At 45.5% G+C, this 20,250-nt stretch overlaps 1 protein-coding gene across 3 annotated transcripts; it reads right to left on the bottom strand.

Annotated features, from left to right (window-relative positions):
* Nucleotides 1-182: 182 nt before the first annotated feature.
* On the bottom strand, nucleotides 183-19,117 carry LOC109899265 (protein Aster-C). 3 transcript variants are annotated; one of them, XM_020494329.2, is made up of 18 exons: nucleotides 18,852-19,108; nucleotides 17,775-17,887; nucleotides 12,205-12,343; nucleotides 11,897-11,997; nucleotides 11,565-11,660; nucleotides 11,023-11,103; nucleotides 7,326-7,450; nucleotides 7,048-7,207; nucleotides 6,689-6,845; nucleotides 6,406-6,546; nucleotides 4,772-4,890; nucleotides 4,541-4,683; nucleotides 3,966-4,069; nucleotides 3,145-3,321; nucleotides 2,896-2,959; nucleotides 2,600-2,719; nucleotides 1,894-1,999; nucleotides 183-1,783 (listed from the first exon to the last, which is right to left on the bottom strand). In XM_020494329.2, the coding sequence occupies exons 2-18, from the start codon at nucleotides 17,865-17,867 to the stop codon at nucleotides 1,718-1,720; spliced, it is 1,992 nt and encodes a 663-aa protein (XP_020349918.1). In that variant the 5' UTR covers nucleotides 17,868-17,887; nucleotides 18,852-19,108; the 3' UTR covers nucleotides 183-1,717. The 3 variants fall into 3 exon arrangements, with proteins under 3 accessions (XP_020349918.1, XP_031690955.1, XP_031690956.1); XM_031835095.1 differs by having other exon boundaries at nucleotides 17,775-17,915; nucleotides 18,852-19,000; XM_031835096.1 differs by lacking the exon at nucleotides 17,775-17,887 and having other exon boundaries at nucleotides 18,852-19,117.
* Nucleotides 19,118-20,250: the final 1,133 nt, after the last annotated feature.

The raw sequence follows: 20,250 nt of genomic DNA, 5'->3' as shown, positions 1-20,250 counted from the left end.
TGTCCCAAGAGACCAATACTAACGAACCACCCAACTTCAGACTGCCAGCACAAATGCATGGGTGGTATTTCAACAAAGTGAAGTAACCCCTAACGCACTCTCACATGTGGTTAGTAAATCCTGTTATGTACCCTCCCCAGAGAACTAGGATCAAGGTAGAAAGAGCCTGATTGTACAGTCAGTGCTTTTAGCATGCCATACCCCCACCTCACATTAACAATAATATGTGGAGAAATATGGTTTCTTTATTCAAAGCATCAAATCGTTATCTTACAAATGTGCAAAATAGCCAACGTAATTCAACTTCATATATGGATAGTGTGGAAAACAAATGTTAGTGTGTACCCTTTTAAACTAGTCACATCCCATAGTTTACACTAATGCAATGTAAACATCAAACAAAACTATGGAAGATTCCTGTGCAATTATAGAACAAGGATGGGTTTGACATAAAATATCATATTGTACCGCCACACACGAGTGGTGTTTGAGAAAATGTAAATGGTGATTAACAATTTTTTTTAAACAAAGCTAACAAGGCACTAGTGTGGATTCAACTCAGAATCCGCTGCTCAAATTCTTATAGTGGGTGTACAGATATGCAGTGCAGTGTTTGAGTGACGTGGCTTCCTCAATGGGTTTGTTTTACCATCATGTGGAATGAATATGAATTACAGAACATTCACTAACCCTCAATTTAGCTTATTGTATATGGAATGGTCATCAGGACTTTAACGTAATTAACTAAATGCAATCAGTATTATTATTTGCATATTTTAGCTCTAACCAATTAGTCCTGAGAAAGTTCACCTGGGCGTGTGTTCAGTGGGGTGCAACATTACAGAAGGTTCAGATAGAACTATATTATGTAGAACAAACATGCTTCATCATGTAGAATAAGGATTCATGACAGCTTTATAGAAGGCATTTCTATCTGCAGTGTTCAGAACATTGCACCCTTCTAAATACAACACTGATATTGAGCTCTGCTGTATATTTACAAACCAGCTGCAAAACCACCCAAAGATTATTTTCTTTTTTTAAATGTGTCATCTGTCAATCCAAAACAGCATAATTATTCACATGAGCAGAAACCCACAGCCATTCAAATAGTCTTAATAAATTAATAAAATTACATTCAAAGTATTTTCTAATTGAATTTTTTTTATTCTAAATCAATCTAAAAAATCTAAAAAGTACACAAGGCACCTGTGCAAAAAGTAAAAATCTTACATTGGGATTTATTTCTATAACATCATTGGCTCATCTGCTGTGATGAGCTTGGCAATGGAAAGGGTACGCAGTGAGGCATGCTGGGACTGCATGGAATATACAGTAGTCCAGAAGAACTTCAACTTAATCACCGTAACCCCAGAACATTAAGGAAGAATAAAGTACTCCCTAACCCAACAGACAATGGAACCTCACATAAACCCAAGTCCAATAGTCACCTCCCAGTGTTGGTGATGTTTGGGAACCATTCTCGTCCGCCACAGCGCAGGACCAACAGTTGAACTTTAAAAAAACATTCATCCACCTAGTAACACACTATCAATGGCCCTGGGACTTGTACCGTTGTTGCTCTTAGTAACAAGTAGTCGGTGTGTGGGTAGTCCCTATATCAACACCCCTACTTGGGAGAGTGAGTCCTCTGAGGCGCATCCCTGTAGCCTTTATGACCCCAGGGTTCATAGGGCGTAGTGAAATCATGACGGCGTCACTGAGGCGTTGCTGTCCTATTGGTTCCAAAGTTCTGCTGAAGCACCAATAGAGAGCAGCGGAGCTGGAGAGAAAAGAGGAGGAAAACGGTCAATGACCGTCCAGATACACCTGCAGGGGTCATCTGGGAGGCTGTGACACTGACACACCAACACAGCTGGTCATCTGACTCACCTGCTCCAGTAGGTTGATGGAGTCCTGTAGAACAGCTTTCAGCAACAGAGTCTCCTCTCTGGTCCTGTGTGGAGGGGCCGGTCCGGGACTAAAGTCTGGGGCAAAACTGAGGAGACGGACAAAGACAACAGGAGAGAGAATTCCTCAACATAGCTCACACCAACCCAATCGTCAGAGCAGTGATTACGCCAAGGAATGGAGAAGGAAAGGATGCTTCCAAGTCAGGTAAACTAAGGGGATGTGGCTGACCAAAACAACATTTAATTTGTTCAAATTAGATTAGGGTTAGGGGTTTGCTTAAGGTTAGGTTATAGATTTTTTTATTTCACCTTTATTTAACCAGGTAGGCAAGTTGAAAACAAGTTCTAATTTACAACTGCGACCTGGCCAAGATAAAGCATAGCAGTGTGAACAGACAACACAGAGTTACACATGGAGTAAACAATAAACAAGTCCATAACACACTAGAAAAAAAGAAAAAAAATTGTCTATATACATTGTGTGCAAAAGGCATGAGGAGGTAGGCAATAATTACAATTTTGCAGATTAACACTGGAGTGATAAATGATCAGATGGTCATGTGCAGGTCATGTGGGATGCTGGTCAGAGATGTCCCTTCAGTCTCTCCCACCTAAGTCTTGGAACAAGGCCTCAGCCACCCAGAGAGAAGTACTCGTAGGCTTTCACTCAGTGTGCAGCAGCCTACCTGCTCTCGGTCCTCTCCCGGAGGCGGTTCTTGGTGCTCAGGTACATGCGTGTGACCACGTCCTCCATGGCCCACAGCTTAAAGAACAGCCCCAGGTTCAGTACTGTTAGGATCAGCATACTGGGAAGAGCAAGAGAGAGGAGGCAGTAAGGTTTCGGATTATTTGAGTTCAACAAACACCTGGCTAATATACTGCAAATACACACACGCCTATGTACTGTTTGAACCCATGGAGCAGAATGTACTCAGACAATAGAAAGGTTGCATGCTGATTTACGCTTTGAGTGTTGACTTACATGATGCTCATCCCAGCTACGATGGTAGAGACGTTCCACTGCGGACCCTTCATATCCATGGGATCTGACACACAACCGGAGACAGGAAGTCATTACAGGAGACACAGCTTGAATGGAAGACAGATGACTGTGCATTTTGTAGGTGATCAAGTCATGTGCTTGATTACTGATTGTTTGTATAGTATATGTAATGTTATTCATGTGTGCAGAAGATGGTTGTCCAGGGCTAAATAACAGAAGAACATGTACCCGTGTTGCCCTCTCTGTGAGGATCTAGGTCAGGCCTGTACTGGTTGCTGGGGTTCAGGTGCTCCTGTAGTGTCCGACTGAATGTCCTCCTCCGCCGGTGACGCAGCCCGCCAATTGTCTTACCGTGGTCTCCGCCTCCCTGGTTCAGCTCCGCCTCCTCTTCCATCAGCTCCGATTCTGTGATGACATAGGGTGAAAGGAAAAGTCAGGTTAAATGCCTTGGAAGAAGGGGGTGGATAAATTACTAGTAGAGGTGGTAAGGGTTATGTAGAGGACTGCCGTGCAATCTGTGCGGAGGGGTGGGGTTCTAATTGACTTCTCATGAGGCGAGTTGGACTGTCAGTGTGAGTGCAGGGCTTTGATTCAGATCTACTCTGACGAGACTTGAGCGGGTGACGAAGACGGGTCGTTATGCAGTATAGGAGAGCGGGTGACGAAGACGGGTCGTTATGCAGTATAGGAGAGCGGGTGACGAAGACAGGTCGTTATGCAGTATAGGAGAGCGGGTGACGAAGACGGGTCGTTATGCAGTATAGGAGAGCGGGTGACGAAGACGGGTCGTTATGCAGTATAGGAGAGCGGGTGACGAAGACAGGTGTGCCTCGTGAGGCGCAGGTGTGCGTAACGATGGTGACAAGTGTTTGTAATAATGCGTAAACTGGCGACAACGAACACCAGAGAGAGGAGTAGACATGACATGGAAAGGCAGAAAGACACGCTCTCAGAGGAAAATGCACTCAGAGATTAGCCAAGTGAGAAGGAGAGAGATATTCTGAAAGTTGGCGTGGGAGAAAGACGAGATCTCCAGGGCTGCTACTCACCCAGGTGTCTGAAGTAGTCCTCCAGGCCGCTCCAGGAGTTCTTGGTGATAAAGGACTTGACCAGCCCCCACGGCTGCTTCTTATACTTCACATCAGTATACACCCTGAACACATCAGCACATCAACTCTACAGTTGTAATTTAATCAGTTACATGGGTAATTAGTCACCAGAAACTCTCAAGGACCCAACAGTGCTGATTTTCATTCTCTGTAATCAGGAACTGATTCAGATTGACCAATAGCTACCAGCAAGAAGAGAGAACCAACAGTACATAGGCCAGCAATATGTGGAAGTGAATTTACCTAAGGATATTGGTCTTTGACACACAAAACCCACTGGGCACACACTGGTTGAATGAACCTTATTTTCACATCAGTGAAAGTCAGTTGAACCGACATGGACTAGACATGGAATTGACATCTGTGCCCAGTGGGAAACATGTAAAGGCACCTTTGCACTAAACAAAGACTGACCACAATGAGAAACTCAACCCCAATACCCTAAAGGTCCTTACACGAAAGTAAACAGGGCAAATATTAAAATGTCTGAAGGGTGTGTTGTCACTGCTGCTCACCTGAGTCGACACTTGTGTTTGGAGTGGCGGATGATACAGTAGAGGTTCTGAGTGTAGAAGTAGTCGTGGTACGGTACGTCGTGTGTGTAGACTTCGGCGTCGACGAGGTAGTACTGACCCTCCCTGGATTCCTTGTACAGGATCTGACAGGACAACAGAGTTACACACTCTGGAAAACACACTACACAACACACACACACACACACACACACCCTGCAGCCCTGGGCTCACCTGGTTCTCTGTGGCGGTGGAGAACTTGCCCACCAGAGGGTTGGTGATGGCGATGGTGTAGTTGAGACTCCTCTTCATGGCGCCTGACGCTTCACTCTGCCACGGGGCAAAGCTGGCATCTAAAGACAATCACACATAGGTTAACAAAACACACCTATTATTCTATTTGGTACTGCACTGAAATGGAAATGCCTGAATTATTTCACACACACAAACACATCATTTGGACCAGGGATGGGCACATGCGACCCCCCCTTTGTAGGCCTGCGGATCAATCTCCTCCCCCCAAAAAATACTCAGTCGGGGTCTCAACTAAATTTCGAAATTTGGTTGTGCATCAGCAGTTTCTCTTATGTCAGTCACTCATCTAGCCAAGCCAGCTATCATTTTATAGATTGGTAAGTTAGTCTAGACGATCTAAACTTTTAGCAATCATGGACAAATAACTGACTGGGTGGGCCCCCATTAACTTTTGTTAGTCACTCTCACTCAGATATACACTTTAGTTTTAAATATCTCTCTGCCCCATGGCAAACTGTGTATAAAACTGCAAATTTTTCTCGCCGCCCCTCCACCATTGTTTAGTAAGGCAGAGGGGCCCTCCAAACAAATTTTTACTTAGGGCTCCCAAAAGGATCTGACTGCATGTGTGAGTACTGTATGCAGATCCAGGAGCCACTGTGGCCCCTCGTTGTGCACATCCCAATTTAGAAATTACAACAACTCTCTGGCATTCACATTCAAAAGATTGATTACTAATCACAAGCTGAGGCCTGCGCCACATAACAGGGAGCGTTGTGGCCTGCGCCACATAACAGGGAGCGTTGTGGCCTGCGCCACATAACAGGGAGCGTTGTGGCCTGCGCCACATAACAGGGAGCGTTGTGGCCTGCGCCACATAACAGGGAGCGTTGTGGCCTGCGCCACATAACAGGGAGCGTTGAGGACTGCGCCACATAACAGGGAGCGTTGAGGACTGCGCCACATAACAGGGAGCGTTGAGGACTGCGCCACATAACAGGGAGCGTTGAGGACTGCGCCACATAACAGGGAGCGTTGAGGACTGCGCCACATAACAGGGAGCGTTGAGGACTGCGCCACATAACAGGGAGCGTTGAGGACTGCGCCACATAACAGGGAGCGTTGAGGACTGCGCCACATAACAGGGAGCGTTGAGGACTGCGCCACATAACAGGGAGCGTTGAGGACTGCGCCACATAACAGGGAGCGTTGAGGACTGCGCCACATAACAGGGAGCGTTGAGGACTGCGCCACATAACAGGGAGCGTTGAGGACTGCGCCACATAACAGGGAGCGTTGAGGACTGCGCCACATAACAGGGAGCGTTGAGGACTGCGCCACATAACAGGGAGCGTTGAGGACTGCGCCACATAACAGGGAGCGTTGAGGACTGCGCCACATAACAGGGAGCGTTGAGGACTGCGCCACATAACTGGGAGCGTTGAGGACTGCGCCACATAACTGGGAGCGTTGAGGACTGCGCCACATAACTGGGAGCGTTGAGGACTGCGCCACATAACTGGGAGCGTTGAGGACTGTGACACATAACAGGGAGTGTTGAGGACTGTGACATATAACAGGGAGTGTTTAGGGTGGATGGGGTGATGACTCACTGGTGATCTTCCTGACGTTCATGAATCTTCGTATGAAGTGGGAGTCAGTAAAGAGCAGCTCAAACATCTTCTCTGCGCTGATGTTGAAGACCTTGTTCACATAGAGCCTGCCCTGCTGCTCGGAGACACACACCCTCTCCTCTATAAGAGACACCGGGAGAGGGGTTAACATGATCTGAGGAATGCCTCTGAAAACACATCTAATATGGTGTCAATAGCATCACACAAACACATACTCTAAAGATGCTTGCATTTAACAAACACATTTGGGAATCATTCTCACCCTCCTCTGCGCTCTCCGAGCCGCTCTGTTCAGAGAAGTGGTCCAGGTTAGTGTTAAGGTCCAGAGAGAGCTCTGAGCGCTTGGAGACCCTCTCCGGGGCAGAGCGGTCCAGGGATGGGTCAGGAGTGCACTGAGACGAGGTGCTGTGAGCATCATCCTGTAGGACAAACACAATGGCAATGTCACTCTTTCTGTCACTCTGGCTATGGAAGCCTTGCTATGTACATGTATGCCATCAATGGGACTCATCCTTCATTTGCAAAACTCAGACAATGAAGAAACAATAGACATTATGCCTCTACAGAGATCACTTAATATCATCCAAGCCTTTTGTGGCATTAACATGCCAGGTGTCGTACCGCATTCCTCGAATTGGCGGTGCTCTGTCCGAGGGGTGAGGGTAAGTCCTCTCCCTGGGGCGTGTTGGGCTCAAAGGAGCCCTGATCCCTTGGCTGGAGGCGCAGAGTAGACGGCCTCTCCAGCCTCCCAGAGTCCTCTCCACCAGGCCTCATGGTCAGGCTGCCAGGGACCAGATGGGGAAACAGATTAAAGAAATGTGTCAGACAGATGTAGGTGAATGCATGCTGTTCACCATGCAGCACCAGATTGATAGATGAAGAGTCCTGCTAGTCCTCACCTAGTGTGTGTCTGCGTGGTTGATTCTGCTGATCCCTGTAGACTCTCCATTTCTTCATGGCTCAGGCCCAGATCATTACCATAGTGCTGCTTGACCACCAGCCACAGCTCCAGACTAGTCAATGGCTAGGAGAGAGAGAGGACAGAGGAGAGAGGGGGTTTAATTGGGAGGAACAGAGAGCAACTGATTTTGGTGTACACAGTTCCATCATCCATCAGCTGCTTGTAGGCTATAGCTAGCAAGAGCTCAATCTCAATAGTCAAAATCATGAGGATTAATTCCTGTCTAGCTTCCTCCAACATAACCATTTTCTACCTGTGCATGAATCTCACATCACCTCCAGTCTTAGTTTCAACCAAACAAAACAGCCCTAACCTGCTCCACACTGATGCCACAAGATATCAAAAAGCAACTCACTGTAGATTAGCGCTTAAGAAATGCAAACAATTATATAAAGAACTGACGCAAAGACGATAGCTGCTACCTCGCGCAGTTAAATTGTAGCCTATAGCTATTGACTAATAGCTACAAAATAAACTCAGCAAAAAAAGAAACGTCCCTTCTTCAGGACCCTGTCTATCAAAGATATTTAGTAAAAATCCAAATACCTTCACAGATCTTCATTGTAAAGGGTTTAAACACTGTTTCCCTTGCTTGTTCAATGAACCATAAACAATTAATGAACATGTACCTGTGGAACGGTCGTTAAGACACTAACAGCTTACAGACAATAAGTAATTAAGGTCACAGTTATGAAAACTTAGTACACTAAAGAGGCCTTTCTACTGACTGAAAAACACCTAAAGAAAGATGCCCAGGGTCCCTGCTCATCTGCATGAATGTGCCTTAGGCATGCTGCAAGGAGGCATGAGGACTGCAGATGTGGCAATAAATTGCAATGTCCGTCCTGTGAGACGCCTAAGACTGGGCTACAGGGAGACAGGACGGACAGCTGATCGTCCTCGCAGTGGCAGACCACGTGTAGCAACACCTGCACAGGATCCGTACATCTGAACATCACACCTGCGGGACAGGTACAGGATGGCAACAACTGCCCGAGTTACACCAGGAACGCACAATCCCTCCATCAGTGCTCAGACTGTCCGCAATAGGGTGAGAGAGGCTGGACTGAGGGCTTGTAGGCCTGTTGTAAGGCAGGTCCTCACCAGACAACGGCAACAACATCGTCTATGTGCACAAACTCACCGTCACTGGACCAGACAGGACTGGTAAAAAGTGCTCTTCACTGACAAGTCACGGTTTTGTCTCACCAGGGGTGATGGTCAGATTCACGTTTATCGTTGAAGGAATGAGCATTACACCGAGGCCTGGACTCTGGAGCGGGATCGATTTGGAGGTGGAGGTTCCTTCATGGTCTGGGGCGGTGTGTCACAGCATCATCAAACTGAGCTTGTTGTCATTGCAGGCAATCTCAACGCTGTATGTTACAGGGAATACATCCTCCTCCCTCATGTGGTACCCTTCCTGCAGGCTCATCCTGACATGACCCTCCAGCATGACAATGTCACCTGCAAGACAGGAATGTCAGTGTTCTGCCATGGCCAGCGACGAGCCCGGATCTCAATCCCATTGAGCACGTCTGGAACCTGTTGGATCGGAGGGTGAGGGCTAGGGCCAGTCCCCCCAAAAATGTCTGGGAACTTGCAGGTGCCTTGGTGGAAGAGTGGGATAACAACTCACAGCAAGAACTGGCAAATCTGGTGCAGTCCATGAGGAGATGCACTGCAGTACTTAATGCAGCTGGTGGCCACACCAGATACTGACTTACTTTTGATTTTGACCCCTCCCTTTGTTCAGGGACACATTATTGAATTTCTGTTAGTCACATGTCTGTGGAACTTGTTCAGTTTATGTCTCAGTTGTTGAATTTTGTTATGGTCATACAAATATTTACACGTTAAGTTTGCTGAAAATATATCCAGTTGACAGTGAGAGGACGTTTCTTTTTTTTTGCTGAGTGTAGATTGTATTTGTCATAGTGTCCTTAAACAAAGTATATTTTTTAAACTATATGGAGGAAGAAGAATAAGTAAATGTAGATTAGAAATGTATTTATTATGATTGATTTCCTACAAACAGGCACGCGGGGCACCTGCCCTGGAGGTCAGAGGCCCCCCCGATAGCATATAAAACACGTCATAAGCCATGGCAAAATATGTCGAATTGCAGAAAATTAGCTTTTAAAAAAACTGAAAATAAAGTAGGTGTCCCGAGACTCCAAATCCAGCCCTGCCCATGCAACAGAATCCATTCAAGCAAGCCCCATATAGAACCAGTTTCTTCAATCCAAATTACACACACCTGATCATCATTTAGATGAATAATCAGTCACTTGTTACCAATCAAGTCAAAATAACTATTTTAAAAGATGTTTTACTTACTTCTCTGTAGCCATTTTACTCTGTTCTAGTCTCTGGACTGAACTGTAATAACCTGTACACTGTCACAAAACAAATCAGGAAGTCCTAGCGCCCTCAGCCCGACAATTGGGACACGAGCGCTCCACCCATTGATACAGAGATAGGTAACCTCGATAACAGCTCTACTGAATGCCAAAACTCTGGTTCAGTGACAACGAAAATCAGATCGGTTGATGAATAGCCTCTTTGGGGCGTAATGCGAACGACTGCCCTGAAGAATGGATAGGTAATGAAAAGACAGATCTTTCTGTCTTAAGCAAATAAACCTTCCTAGCCACACCTTGAGGGGTCATTGAACTTTACCGTCATTCGCTAACTCCCGAGTCACACTAGTGTTATTGTGGAGTTGTTTGCACAGCTTAATTCCCTTGGTCCACAGTCTTCCGGGTATTGCACTAGTTGGCCATAGAGTTTGCATTCATTCCAGGTGCTAGAATGTTTTAGCCCCACTTTGCTATCAAAAGAGAGAGTACATTATAAAAATAATAATGCCATTCTATTCCCCTTGTATACTACATAATAACCGAATGTTAGGGGCAAGGGGCCAGTCCAAGGAGCATGGTGTGTACTCAGGATTGATTAGATAAGAGCAGTCTGCCAGGGTAAAGTCACAAAAGCCTTGCATACTAAATAGGACTGCAGATAAGTTGCATGGAGCTATGATAACCCTGCAACATGGACACTATCTGGTTATCTAGTCGTTGACTTTCTTCTTGTCACTGGATCAATGCCATTCCATAGTTGATTACCAGGAACACGTTGCCTTTTAGACACAGAGCCAAGGTCAGTTTAACTTGTTATCAAGGGTAGGATTGAGTGAGGGGAAGATGATCCTAGACCTGTGCTTAACATAACTCCTACTTATAGAAATGCCCTTGGCATAGAAATTCTTGCTGTCGAGACAACCAAAACCATGGTGACAACAATGTGGAAGGGGGGGGGGGGGGGGCAGGGCAGTGTGTAACTGGGTGTGGAAAAGGCCCAGTGTTGAAAGGAGGGGACATTCTGGGTGTCCCGTTTCCAGTGTTTGACATATCCACACCCTGCTCTATCTGGACAGGACAGTTTCAACATAAACAGAACCGTGGACCTGCCATAGCTAACAGTACTTTACACCCAGGGTGCATCCTGAATATGGCACAGGGCCCGGGTTAAAAGTAGTGCACTTTATAGGGAATAGGGTGCCATTTGGGATGCATCCCCCAGTGGGTGAAGTGAGGTTATATGAGGTCGCTGTCAGCTGATCTGTGCCTCACCTTGTCCATCAGCGTGTTCTGCCACATCCGGAACACTCCCTGGTAACTCTTCTCTCTGGCTGAGAAGGAAGTGAAGAACAACTGTAGGGAAGAGAGAGACGCTTCAGTTCAAATTAAAATTCCACCCCAAAAACTGGCTGTTTTGCATATCAGCAATCAAGTTTTCAAGATATATAACTACTGAAATAAAATACAGAAATACAGCCGGTATGATGCATTTTGCATCATATGATTCCCTCAAAAAATATTAGTCCCAAAATGTTTTGCATGTCAAAAAATGTTGGGATATAGTACTACAATAGTTTATGTGGAGTTTTGCTTTAATATTATTGCAGTGATAACAGTCTATTGGTTTGCATTGAGGATAGACAGAAGGGTAAGCAGCATGTTATTTTGTCAGTGCTGCTGTACTCTTGAGCATGAAAAGTTGCTTGATGGGTTAAACCATGAAAAGCACAGGGTCTCTTAGCTCTGTTCCAAGGTGTTAGTGCAACTGTCCAGGGATATTGAACAGAACCCAGGTGTTGTTTGAGTGACTGTACCTTCTCAGAGTCTGTGCAGATCTGAATGGCGTTGGGAATCAGCCGTGCAGTCTTCTCTCTGTACATGGCCTTGATGTCCCTCAGAGTCATGACTATCTACGACCACAGAGCACAGTGTTGTCCCTCAAGAGTCTAGGCTATCTACGACCACAGAGACGTCCCTCAGACTCTAGGCTATCTACGATTCCAGAGCACACTGATCACATCCTTAACACGACCAGAATAATGCAATATATATACACATATTTACGATATATCATTATCCAATTTAATTAATCCTCTGAACAGAAAACCGTGCCTTTATTTTTCCTTTCCCTCATGTCTGAGCTCACCTTTGTCCCCCAAAACACATTGCTATAGAAACAGAGCCAGTTCTCCGACAGGTAGAGGCGTCCCTGCAGTAGAATGTCTCTCTGGAGGGCACAGGTGTAGTCTGGGGAAAATACACGGGACGCAGCGAGAGATGGGTATACACTTAGACACAGGTAAGGTACAGGTGTGCTAGTATATGCAGGTAAGCTCTGTATATAGGACGTCTGGTGAGAGAGGTGCCGATATGTTTGGTTTTTGAGAGATGGTGATAGGGGAGCCGTATCTGGCTTCTTTCTCTCACACACACACACACACACACACAACTCACCCACGATGAGTCTCTCTGACTCAGGCAGTTCTCTGAACAACTTCCTAAACTCATCAACCCTCTGTTTGTAGGTGGGGGCAGGCAGGGCTTGGGGGACGGCCAGACACTGGCCCTGAGGGTCGGATCTCGGATTAACAGGCTGCAGAAATAACATTAGAATCACATCAAAGCTCATTTGAAAACAAATTACTATACTACAGAGGTCATGCTGGCTGAACCTCTGTTGAATTCAGTATCAAGGAACTCACCAGGTACAACCCTAACTCTGTAAACAAGGGCACCCTCAGACGTCATCCTGACCAACTGGCCCTCCAAATACACCTCCGCTGTCTTCAACCAGGATCTCAGCGATCACTGCCTCATTGCCTGTATCCGCTACGGAGCCGCAGTCAAACGACCACCCCTCATCACTGTCAAATGCTCCCTAAAACACTTCTGTGAGCAGGCCTTTCTAATCGACCTGGCCCGGGTATCCTGGAAGGACATCGACCTCATCCCGTCAGTTGAGGATGCCTGGTCATTCTTTAAAAGTAACTTCCTCACCATTTTAGATAAGCATGCTCCGTTCAAAAAATGCAGAACTAAGAACAGATACAGCCCTTGGTTCACCCCAGACCTGACTGCCCTCGACCAGCACAAAAACATCCTGTGGCGGACTGCAATAGCATCGAATAGTCCCCGTGATATGCAACTGTTCAGGGAAGTCCGGAACCAATACACGCAGTCAGTCAGGAAAGCTAAGGCCAGCTTCTTCAGGCAGAAGTTTGCATCCTGTAGCTCCAACTCCAAAAAGTTCTGGGACACCGTGAAGTCCATGGAGAACAAGAGCACCTCCTCCCAGCTGCCCACTGCACTGAGGCTAGGTAACACGGTCACCACTGATAAATCCATGATTATCGAAAACTTCAATAAGCATTTCTCAACGGCTGGCCATGCCTTCCGCCTGGCTACTTCAACCTCGGCCAACAGCTCCGCCCCCCCCGCAGCTCCTCGCCCAAGCCTCTCCAGGTTCTCCTTTAACCAAATCCAGATAGCAGATGTTCTGAAAGAGCTGCAAAACCTGGACCCGTACAAATCAGCTGGGCTTGACAATCTGGACCCTCTATTTCTGAAACTATCCGCCGCCATTGTCGCAACCCCTATTACCAGCCTGTTCAACCTCTCTTTCATATCGTCTGAGATCCCCAAGGATTGGAAAGCTGCCGCAGTCATCCCCCTCTTCAAAGGCGGAGACACCCTGGACCCAAACTGTTACAGACCTATATCCATCCTGCCCTGCCTATCTAAGGTCTTCGAAAGCCAAGTCAACAAACAGGTCACTGACCATCTCGAATCCCACCGCACCTTCTCCGCTGTGCAATCTGGTTTCCGAGCCGGTCACGGGTGCACCTCAGCCACACTCAAGGTACTCAACGATATCATAACCGCCATCGATAAAAGACAGTACTGTGCAGCCGTCTTCATCGACCTTGCCAAGGCTTTCGACTCTGTCAATCACCATATTCTTATCGGCAGACTCAGGAGCCTCGGTTTTTCGGATGACTGCCTTGCCTGGTTCACCAATTACTTTGCAGACAGAGTTCAGTGCGTCAAATCGGAGGGCATGCTGTCTGGTCCTCTGGCAGTCTCTATGGGGGTGCCACAGGGTTCAATTCTCGGGCCGACTCTTTTCTCTGTGTATATCAATGATGTTGCTCTTGCTGCGGGCGATTCCCTGATCCACCTCTAGGCAGACGACACCATTCTATATACCTTCGGCCCGTCTTTGGACACTGTGCTATCTAACCTCCAAACAAGCTTCAATGCCATACAACACTCCTTCCGTGGCCTCCAACTGCTCTTAAACGCTAGTAAAACCAAATGCATGCTTTTCAACCGGTCGCTGCCTGCACCCGCATGCCCGACTAGCATCACCACCCTGGATGGTTCCGACCTAGAATATGTGGACGTCTATAAGTACCTAGGTGTCTGGCTAGACTGCAAACTCTCCTTCCAGACTCATATCAAACATCTCCAATCGAAAATCAAATCAAGAGTCGGCTTTCTATTCCGCAACAAAGCCTCCTTCACTCACGCCGCCAAGCTTACCCTAGTAAAACTGACTATCCTACCGATCCTCGACTTCGGCGATGTCATCTACAAAATGGCTTCCAACACTCTACTCAGCAAACTGGATGCAGTCTATCACAGTGCCATCCGTTTCATCACTAAAGCACCTTATACCACCCACCACTGCGACTTGTATGCTCTAGTCGGCTGGCCCTCGCTACATATTCGTCGCCAGACCCACTGGCTCCAGGTCATCTACAAGTCCATGCTAGGTAAAGCTCCGCCTTATCTCAGCTCACTGGTCACGATGGCAACACCCATCCGTAGCACGCGCTCCAGCAGGTGTATCTCACTGATCATCCCTAAAGCCAACACCTCATTTGGCCGCCTTTCGTTCCAGTACTCTGCTGCCTGTGACTGGAACGAATTGCAAAAATCGCTTAAGTTGGAGACTTTTATCTCCCTCACCAACTTCAAACATCAGCTATCTGAGCGGCTAACCGATCGCTGCAGCTGTACATAGTCTATTGGTAAATAGCCCACCCTTTCTCACCTACCTCATCCCCATACTGTTTTTATTTATTTACTTTTCTGCTCTTTTGCACACCAATATCTCTACCTGTACATGACCATCTGATCATTCATCACTCCAGTGTTAATCTGCAAAATTGTAATTATTTGCCTACCTCCTCATGCCTTTTGCACACATTGTATATAGACTCCCCCTTTGGTTTCTACTGTGTTATTGACTTGTTAATTGTTTACTCCATGTGTAACTCTGTGTTGTCTGCTCACACTGCTATGCTTTATCTTGGCCAGGTCGCAGTTGCAAATGAGAACTTGTTCTCAACTAGCCTACCTGGTTAAATAAAGGTGAAATAAAAAAAATGAAATAAAAAATTCAAAAATTAAATATAGAATATATTAATCTGACAATTGGTCAATATGATCTCGCTATTCAGTAAATACAGAGAAGGCCAAGAACTGAACACTAATGCAGCTGAAAAACAGTATCACCCCACAAGCTTTGTACATTGTCAGTGTTGGGGAAGCTACTCTGAAAATATCTATTACTTCACACCAAAATAAGTTACGCTACACTAAAACTACCCCTATGAAAAAGGAGTTCACTACAGCCAAACTACTTCCTGAGAAATTCTAATATACAAATCTGAAATGTCAAACTACAAATTGCAAGAGCAGATCTGTTTGGGGTTATACAGTGCCTTCGGAAAGTATTCAGACCCCTTGACTTTTTCCACTTTGATACAAACCTATTCTAAAATGGATTACAGTTTAAAAAAACAAAGCGAAAAGTTTCGGAAATTTTAGCAAATGTATTAAAATCATAAACAGAAATGCCATAATTTACATAACTATTCAGACCCTTTGCTATGTGACTCGAATTTGAGCTCCGGTGCATCCTGTTTCCATTGACCATCCTTGAGATGTTTCTACAACTTGATTCGAGGTCACCTGTAGTAAATGTAATTGATAGGACATGATTTGGAAAGGCACACACCTGTCTATACAAGGTCCAACAGTTGACAGTGCATGTCAGAACAAAAACCAAGCCAAGAGGTCAAAGACAGGATTGTGTCGAGGCACAGATCTCAGGAAGGGTACCAAAAACATCTGCAGCATTGAAGGTCCCCAAGAACACAGTGGCCTCCATCATTCTTAAATGGAAGAAGTTTGGAACCACCAAGACTCTTCCTAGAGCTGGCCTCCCTGCCAAGCTGAGCAATCAGGGGAGAAGGGCCTTGGTCAGGGAGGTGACCAAGAACAACATAGTGACTGACAGCTCTAGAGTTCCTCTGTGAAGAAACTTCCAGAAGGACAACCATTGCTGCAGCACTCCACCAATCAGACCTTTATGGTAGAGTGACCAGACGGAAGCCATTCCCCAGTAAAAAGGTACATGACAGCCCGCCAAAAGGCTCCTAAAGGAGAAACAAGATTCTCTGGTCTGATGAAACAAAGATTGAACTCTTTGGCCTGAATGCCAGAGGCACGTTTGGAGGAAACCTGGCACCATTCCCACAGTGAAGCATGGTGGTGAAGCATGGTGGTAGTAGCATCATGCTGTGGGGATGTTTTTCAGCAGCAGGGACTGGGAGAGTAGTCTGAATCGAGGCAAAGATGAACGAACCAAAGTACAGAGAGATCCTTTGATAACCTGCTCCAGAGAGCTCAAGACCTCGGAAGGTGTACCTTCGCCCCAGTCTAACAGGACAACGACCCTAAGCACACAGCCAAGACAATGCAAGAGTGGCTTCAGTGGCTTCGGGACAAGTCTCTGAATGTCCTTGAGTTGTCTAGCCAGAGCCCGGACTTGAACCGGATCAAACATCTCTGGAGAGACCTGAAAATAGCTGTGCAGCAACGCTTCCCATCCAACCTGACAGCATGAGAGGATCTGTAGAGAAGAATGGGAGAAACTCCCCAAATACTGGTGTGCCAAACTTTTAGCGTCATACCCCTGAAGAGTCGAGGCTGTAATCGCTGCCAAAGGTGTTTCAACAAAGTACTGAGGAAAGAGTCTGAAGTTTTATTTGGATTACATTTGCCAACATTTCTAAAAACCTATTTTTGCTTTTTCATTATGGGGTATTGTGTGTAGATTGAGGGGGGGGGGGGACTATTTCATCAATTTTAGAATAAGGCTAACAAAATGTGGAAAAAGTCAAGGGGTCTGAATACTTTGACAGCACTGTACATTAACAATGTGTCATTCAGCCTATTAAACACAAAAAGGTTGTTTGAAGTGAGAATTAAGCAGGCCTGATGCCCAAAAAAGGAAATTGCCTACTACATCCACATTTATTTTTACAAAAAAAACAAGTCTAGTTCCAGTACTTAGTTACATCACTACATGGAGAAACAAAGAACCACTGAAAACACTACCTTGATTTAGATTACTAGGTGAACTACATGTATTTTATTTAACTAGGCAGGTCAGTTAAGAACTAATTCTTATTTACAATGACAGCTACCGGGGAACAGTGGGTTAACTGCTGTGTTCAGGAGCAGAACGACAGATTTGTACTGTTTCAGCTTGAGGATTCAATCCAGCAACCTTTCGGTTACTGGCCCAACGCTCTAACCACTAGGCTACTTGCCGCCCCATGTAGTTGTGTCACTAGTACATCAAGTCAATAGCTAATGTAATGATATGTCTACATAACACATTGGAGAAGAGTCAGAATGGTCTTCTCCACTAGAGTGCAGTAACAGTTGATGGTTTGATGTGTGTATGAGTGGGGAGTAGGCAGGCTTCATGGCACATCTATCACAGGAGGCTGCTGAGGGGAGGACGGCTCATAATGGCCGGAACGGAGCAAAGGGAATGGCATCAAACACCTGGAAACCATACATTTGGTGTTTGATACCATTACACTCCAGTCATTACCACAAGCCTGTTCTCCCCAATTAAGGTGCCACCAACCTCCTGTGTACACTATGTAGGGGTAAGTGCATGATAGTCAGACAGGTAAACAGAGGGGCTCCCTGTATCTTACCTCATGATCCTCAGAGTTCCACCTATATTCCCCCATGGAGGCTGTCTCGTCTGTGACATCAGTGCCCACCCCTGACCGGGACACCTGGTCCATCAGATCCACTGTTCCGCTGACTGGGTAGTAGAGATAGAGGCCTAGTAGCTTTAGCACACAAGATAATTCCAGCAGTCCATGTCAGTATAGCAGGACTACTGGACTGGACATCCTGCTGCTATAAAGGGATTTGTTTGTTCATGGCTGGTCTCCACTGAAGATGGTCAAACTTTGCAGACCATGCTAAGAGGTATGAGGATGGAATTGATATCCTATGCAGGACTCTCACTTAACCCACTTTTCTGATGAGAGAGTGGGAGCACAAAGAAAGAGGCACAACAAAACTGGTTTATCCTGCCCTGCCTGTCACCCAGGAGAAACATTGTGTTCTGCATGAGAAGTGTTTGATTATTTAATATCATTAGTTCTATGAATTGATACATTCTGATCACTTTGAATACATATTTATATTCTGCGCTCTCAGGCGAACTTGTCATTTCCATTTTGTTCGCAGTGAGTTCAAAAGACTGGACATGAAGAGCAAACATTTTAGCAGTACGAATCTCAAGTGATTAACAAGATTGTATGATATCTAAACACTGCGTAAAGGGAGACGCGTCTTTGCTCGTCCACTGTGCCAAATTCCAATGGCATACGGGCCTACATGCCACGTTTGGGTGGTAGTCTGGACTAGGAAACTAGGAAATGTCCGATTTGCTAACTGGTTGTAGTTATACACGTGCCGCGTTCAACCAGTTAACCAGTCGGAAATGTCCGAGTTTTCTTAGTTCCGACTAGCACGTGAACGTGGCAATAGTGCGTGATCGCATCAGGCCAGTTATCAAATTCCTCATCATCCATCACCATAGTTGCTTTCAATACAATGGTTAACGACTTGGAATAGCGACTTGGATGACAGTCAAAACATTTTTCCCAGTCAGCTCTTTTTTTTCAAGTTGTTTTGAACGAGACACATATCTGATCTCCTGTGGGATACAACATCAGTAATAAGCAGGTAAAAGACGGTGCACATTCATAACCTACCTGGAAATGACACGAGATCTTTATCTTCTGCACGGAGTCCTATGTGTGTCCGGGATGAATCTTTGTGAAGACCCAAATTCTTGTAAGCATGTCACCACCGGCTCCGTTTGACATGTGTCATTCATGCAAAACTAACTCAGGCCTTTCCTTCGGCATTGTGCACCGGTAGGTTCCTTAAATAAATGTGTGGCGTCATAAATAGCCTATATGTGCTGCAAGCCCGTCCACCTGATAACAGGTGAGAGGAGTGGACGGATGCTGCGTTCATAACCATGTGGGAAGGTAGTATTTACCGTATTCGAGTACGATGGGAAAAATCAGTTGAACGGCCATCCAACTGGTAATTACTAGTGGGAAACGAATCTCTCATCCATGAGCTCCGACTTCTTCCACATGTTGAACTCTGACGTCACCTACTAAGGAAATTACAGCATTTACAGCAGTTAAATACAACAAAATATTACTTATAATTTTTTATTTTTTTTTATTTTTTATTTCACCTTTATTTTACCAGGTAGTCTAGTTGAGAACAGGTTCTCATTTACAACTGCGACCTGGCCATCTACTAATGGTTTTTGAACACAATAATTTGTTCACAAGCATGATAGCTGTACTTTTAGTTCATGGTTAATGTTTGCCATTAGTCAATCAGCACTTCTCAAAGAGTTCAACGCATGTGAATACACCTAACTTCTATTTATGACTTCACAACGGGTAATCACCACCTTCCCACTTGGTTATGAATGTAGCATTAACTTTTCACCTGACCCAGCCCATAGAGGAAAATACCATGAAGGGGTGGTCACCATGGTCATGCTTTGCTCATTACTATTTGCATACTTTAACTGGTGGCTGTCAAACAGGTCTAAAAAGAGCCATCATTCTTTGTTCTGTTCAAACCTCACAGATCTTGTTCTAGAGCTGCATTACCAAATCAGTTCTCTCTACTCCCATTTCAAAGAATGTTAATTGGCAGGCACAGGATGCAATACATCAAGCTTTTATATTTAACAGGCAAATTCGGAGAATATGTTTTATTGTACCTGCCCGACCTAAGGCTGAGCCTTCATCACCTGCATGAGCCCCCAAAGGATTTTGAAATTTTGAAAAAAGATTATTTTTATGGGAGATCACAAACAAAAAAATTGTGCATCAAATTATTTTTGTTCAGTGCAGCTGTACTGCAAAAACATCACAGCTCAGTAACTAATCAAAACTATCTAGCTACATACTTTATATAAGTACTGCAGTCACTGAAACTAGTCAAGGAGAGGAATGTATGTGTGTAGTTTCACTAGTTGTGTCTGACAAACACTCTTCTTCCACTAAGCACATTCATAGACAAAACTAAAGGGCGGAGTGCCACAGATTCCACATAGGAATGAGAGACACATAGCAA

The sequence above is a fragment of the Oncorhynchus kisutch genome, linkage group LG11 (assembly GCF_002021735.2).
Source record: "Oncorhynchus kisutch isolate 150728-3 linkage group LG11, Okis_V2, whole genome shotgun sequence".
Classification (NCBI taxonomy): domain Eukaryota; kingdom Metazoa; phylum Chordata; class Actinopteri; order Salmoniformes; family Salmonidae; genus Oncorhynchus; species Oncorhynchus kisutch.
The sequence above is the reverse complement of the archived record's forward strand: the minus strand, read 5'-3'. Positions and strand labels throughout refer to the sequence as shown.